The 5446-nt window shown below is 42.2% G+C and overlaps 1 protein-coding gene across 1 annotated transcript in view; it reads left to right on the top strand.

The window, feature by feature from the left end:
- Positions 1–2156, top strand: part of wars2 (tryptophanyl tRNA synthetase 2, mitochondrial) — a 29896-nt gene extending 27740 nt beyond the window's left edge. Inside the window, exon 6 of the mRNA XM_037110493.1 lies at positions 1429–2156. Within this exon, the coding sequence (XP_036966388.1) occupies positions 1429–1877 (449 nt within the window). The 3' untranslated portion in view covers positions 1878–2156. The remainder of the gene's footprint in view (positions 1–1428) is intronic.
- Positions 2157–5446: the final 3290 nt, after the last annotated feature.

Below are 5446 nucleotides of genomic sequence, written 5' to 3'. Positions count from 1 at the left end.
TCCTTCGATCTTGAACAGACTTAAACTAAGTTTTTCAAAATGTTGTAAAATTAATATCTTTAATATAAAAAAGATTACCAGCTGAAATCCATCTCTAGATGATCCAAATCTGAACTGTATTTAAAGAAAATGTATTTACAGCGTCAAACTACTACTGAGCCAAATGATGAATTTAAGGACGGTTCTAAACCCCTTTAAGTGTAGCCTTGATGTTCAGTCGACAAACTCAAGAAGAATGAAGCTCAGAGTTCATCTAGATTCTCATACACTTATTTAGCTTTTTATCCCCTGGTCAAAGGCCATCAGGCTAAACACAGGCTGTCCTGCCCTGCCAGTGGTTGGGACTGTTGGATTCACACACAGCCTGAGAGGAGGATATGTCAACATTACTGAAGGCTCCACATCTACAATTTATTCTGATTTATAATTAGCATTCCTCAGTAAGGTTGAGCTGGAAAAAAAAAAAGAAAAGATGCATTTAACGACGGTGCTCTTTTGTATTGTGAAAAGATGTAAATGTGTCATTTATCATACATTTTATTTTTGATTTCATTGAATGGCCGTCTCTCTCGTCCCTGTGCGACCAGCGATGCTCAAGTTCAAGTTACTTTATTAGTACCCAGAGGTAGATTTTGTTTGCATTAGTAGAGTCCTTATACACACATATTGGAAAACATAGAGACACAAACACACATCATCCAAACTTAGGACAGTGAAGTTAGAAAAAGAAAAAAACATTTAAGAACTTCTTAGAAGTTTTAAAAATTTCTTACAGGTTTAGGTCATTCTAAGATGGTAAAATTGAACTGAGCTACTGATAGTAAGAAGAAAATATACTAAATGAAACAAAAAGCAATTATTTAGGTTGTAAAAACAGACATAAGCAAAAGAAAATAAATAGATATACCAATGAGAAATAAGTAAAAGCAGCAATAATCAATCATTTGTGCAAAATAAAGTAATTACTTATTCTTCAGTGTAATAGCAGCAGGGACAAAGCTGTTTTTGTTTCTTTTTGTTTTGCACTTGGGGATTTTAAACCTGCGCCCAGAGGGGAGAAGCTGAAACTCATTGTGCATTGGGTGGGAATGGATTAGACCGGATCCTGTCCTGGCTGCTCCGCTTAGATGATGTTTAGTTTTATCTTGATATCTTTATGCTATTTTCTTTCTTTCTTTTTTGTTTGTTTGTATCATCAGCTATAACCCGGTCCTGAAGTGCATTTCACTGCACATTGTACTCTGTGCTCTGTGTCTATTACAAATAAAGATCATTAAACCTGAGTTTCATAAATGTAACAGAAAAAGGTTGTTTTTCGACTGATGAACCTCTTTGATGAGTCAGATTCTTCAGCTGCGGGAGGTCTTATTTTACAATGTATGTATTGTTTGGCATCACTTTATTAATCGTGGGTTCTTCCTCCCACAGGCTCCACGCGAAAGGTCAAATCCCTACGTGACCCTTCGTCCAAAATGTCCAAATCTGACGCCCAGGCGTTGGCGACGATCTCCATCACAGATTCTCCCGATGACATCGCCTTCAAAATTCGCCGTGCTGTCACCGACTTTACCTCTGAGGTCACCTTTGACCCCGAGAAGCGCCCAGGTGTGTCTAACCTGGTGACGATCCACGCTGCCATGGCGAGGACGAGTGTGGAGGAGGCGGTGTCGCAGGCCAGAGGGTTGGACACCAGTGCCTATAAGAAGGTTGTAACTGAGGCTGTGATCCAGAGGTTGACGCCCATCAGGGAGGAGATCGAGCGTCTGAGGTCGGACCCCGCTCACCTGGAAGGACTGCTGGCCCGGGGGACCCTCAGAGCTCGGGAACTGGCTGCACCGGTTCTCAGAGAGGTCCGACAGCGGGTGGGATTCTGCTGAGAGGCAGCAGGGCGAGAGAATAAAGACTCTGTTATTTGAGCCTTCTGTCTTTTTCTCATTGAAGTGAATGAGGAGGCTGTGTCAGAGTATTGGTCCAAATATAAGAATGTACTACGCACTCATTTGAAAGACTTTGCAGCGTATTTATCTGCCTTTTAGTGTTGGCTCCATCTGTTTCCCCACACAATACAGAACTTCCCTTTTTATATTCCTTCCAATATTTTCCAACTGCCATGTCAGCAACATAATAAACTGCTGCAAAACACCAGTGACACATTATCTAAGTTAAATGGGTCACATGTTTATTACATGACATTTATCAATGATCAAATGTTCAGTTGCTTGAATTTTGAATTCAGAGGGATGTAGAGATATGATGCTGTATTGTTCAGATACAGATTGTGTTGTTGGTGTTGATATTGTCCAAGTTAGCTTCTTTTAACTGTTGTGTGGGACAATTAACAAAGAAAATTCCTGAGAGCAACTGGAAGGGAAAAACAAAGGTGATGACTACTATTGAACTATACTGGATAATGTCCAAGATTCAACCATGAGCTAACTGACAGAACACAATAACTGTAACTCTGTTCAATTCACTGATTGGGAGAAGTAAATAAGGGAGAAGGTCACACTGAGCGCTCCACTGTCACGCTGAGAGGCGTGTGAAGGTGGCACACATGGGAAACACAATGTTTAGCATCTTTATAAGCTCACGTTTTTTCAATGTGTATGTTACTTTATGATAAAATGAAAAGATTACAAGAGGGGGACAACGCCGTCCCCGCAGGACGTATGGTTGTGGTACACGGCCATAGTTCAGTTCTCACTGGCAGCCCATCAGATGTTCTTCTATCTACATTAGAATCTGATGGGATTTATCAAATCTCTCTAATAAACATAGCAAGGTGAAAAAGACACATGTGAGATTCAAACCAGCTTCACGGTGCTTTGACTCCTGATCCGATCTTTTGAACGTGTCGGCCTGAGAGTGAGCCTCAACGTTAACACGGCACCGTTCATAAAAAAAGTGCCTCACACAGCAGAAAGACGGGGGAGAAAAGAGAGAACTGACAACAAGCACACACACAAGAAAATGCTTTTTTTACGCGAGCAAACAAAGTTCAGGTCAGAGTTAAAGCCGGAGAGTAAAAACCAGTCAGCCTGCAGGACTCTGATGTTCTGATGCCTACAGTGAACTGTGAAGCAGAGAGGATTAATGAGCATCTGTGCTGCAACAACTGGCAGCAGTTACTCTCTTATGACTTGTGTGCTGAGGATCAGTGTGGACCATCTCTTCCAAACTGTTCTGACCCGCTTAGTTTGTATTGCCTGCCCATATTATACAGCACGACACTGTTCACCGTCACACACTGTCGCTGATCGTCAGCCCTGCTGCAGGATCACAGCCTGAGCTCAGCCTCTTTATGATGCCACATCACACCTCAGGCAGGTGTGTGTGTGTGTGTGTGAGAGAGAGAGACAACGTATGTTTATTTCTGTTTTGTCCTACTGAACAGAATAAATGAGAATGGAGGTTTTTTGGCAGCTTTCTTCATTAGCAGCATGCAGATTCTGATTACACAAACCTCACACTCAACAGATCAGCTCATTCTTAGGTTTGTCTCTTCTTTCTCTGCCTGCTCCCTCTTCTCCTCTCTTTTCCTTTCCTTCTTTGTTTCTCTCATCTCCCATTTTTTTTATTTTCATGTACCCCTTCTCTCTCTTCTGCCTCTCATCCTGTCCTCCCTCCATTCTTCCTTCCCTTACTGTCACTGTCATTGTCAGGAGTTTTCACCCTCCTCATGCTGTTTTTTTTCTTTTACTCCGACACTTTTCTGCAATCACACTTTCTTTGAAAATGCACCTCTCATGTCCTTAAATATCCCTGAAGGGAATACACACACACACACACACACACACACACACACACACACACACACACACACACACACACACACACACACACCATGGAGCTGGACTGCGCCGTGTTTTTTCCATCCCGGTGTTTACCTGGGAACAGAGCGTGTCCTCACTCGGTTTATTTCCCTTTGGTCCCTCTTTCCTGTTGGCGCGAGAAGCTGACAGAATATAAATACAAATATATGGACTACATGTACACACACACACACACAGCGGCGGGCTGTAAATCAGCGGGAGCTGTGAGGAGCGCGGTGTTGTGACAGAGACGCGGGGAGGCTGCGGTGGTGCCGCTCTGCGCGACAGCACGACACCGTAACTGACCCGTTTTACGCGCACGAGTAAAAACTTTAGGAGGGTCGTAATAAATGTTTCTTTTGAGAGAAATGGTGGCACATGGAAACAGCTACACTCCGGGCGGAAACAAAATAAATATGAAAATTAGACTTTTTTTTGTTGTTCAGTGTGTTTGTTTGACGGATGTTGAGTCCCTGCAGTCCGCCGCTTCACCTTCACATTATGGCCTGCTGGCTCATGAACGCATCGCTTTCTAATAGTGATTTAAACAAGTGTATTTATCACAGTAACACACACTGGACTTCATTTACGATTTAATCACGCTTTCCCTCAACATGAAGGTGCGTAAGGAACTGTAGCGCTGGTAATGGCGTGACGGCCAGCAGGCATCCAACATTTTCTATCATTTGTGGAATTGAGTTTTTTTACTTTTTTTTTTTTTTTTTTTTTCTTTGACATTTTGTTAGCGGATAACTGCGGCTAGAGTTGGTAGTTAGGTCATTAAACCGGAGGAGAAAAGGAGAGAAAACGCGCACATCCAAGTTCACACCCATGATGATATACCTTTAATTAATGTCTTTAGTTTGGAGGTTTCACGTCGAATAATTGGAGTGTGATGTTCACGCAAAAATAAATAAATAAATAAATAAATAAATAAATAAATAATGAATAAATAAATGAAATCAAGTCATTAAGACCAGAACAGATCGTTTGATTAATACCAGGCTGGCGCGGTGTCCGGCGCGCTGTGGCAGAATAAATGTCAAACACATGTTGATTAGAAACGTGTTACAAACTTAATCCACCGGCAGATGCAGCGTGTTCCCTCAGCAGCTCGGGGACGCAGTTCAGTTGGATGGGGGCGGGAGGCAGGTTTGGCCCCCGGGCTGCAGCTGCACGGCCTCGGTTATTAATCACATCTGCATAACAAACGTTTCTTTTGTTGTAGAGTCCGATTTCACCGAACGGAAGAAGTGCGCAGGATCACGACCACGGTTATTACAGGCTGTTTATTTATTCATTTTAATGTGCACTCGTTCTAAACTTTTTTTTTTTTAAACGTGACTTTCAGTAGACCTACAGTTTCTTAATGAACTCCAGCTCGTTATAAAAGTCCCTCCGCGGCGGTTAAAAAAAACCAAATGACCTGTTGTTTGCGCACATTTATTTCCTTCTGTTTTTTTCTTCTTTTTTTTCTGTTTCGTTCATCCTCTCGTTTCAGTATTCACCTGTGAGTCTTAAGAGACGCTGAACTCTGACTTCGCAGTTTTTCTTATTAAAAGCACTATTTAACGCGCGCAGTCATTTGAAACCAGCCGGATGCTGCTGATTTAGTATTTTCCGCCTCAGGTAAA

Source organism: Acanthopagrus latus, chromosome 9 (assembly GCF_904848185.1).
Source record: "Acanthopagrus latus isolate v.2019 chromosome 9, fAcaLat1.1, whole genome shotgun sequence".
Taxonomy (NCBI): Eukaryota; Metazoa; Chordata; class Actinopteri; order Spariformes; family Sparidae; genus Acanthopagrus; species Acanthopagrus latus.
Note: the sequence above shows the minus strand (reverse complement) of the source record. Positions and strands in the feature narration are given on the sequence as shown.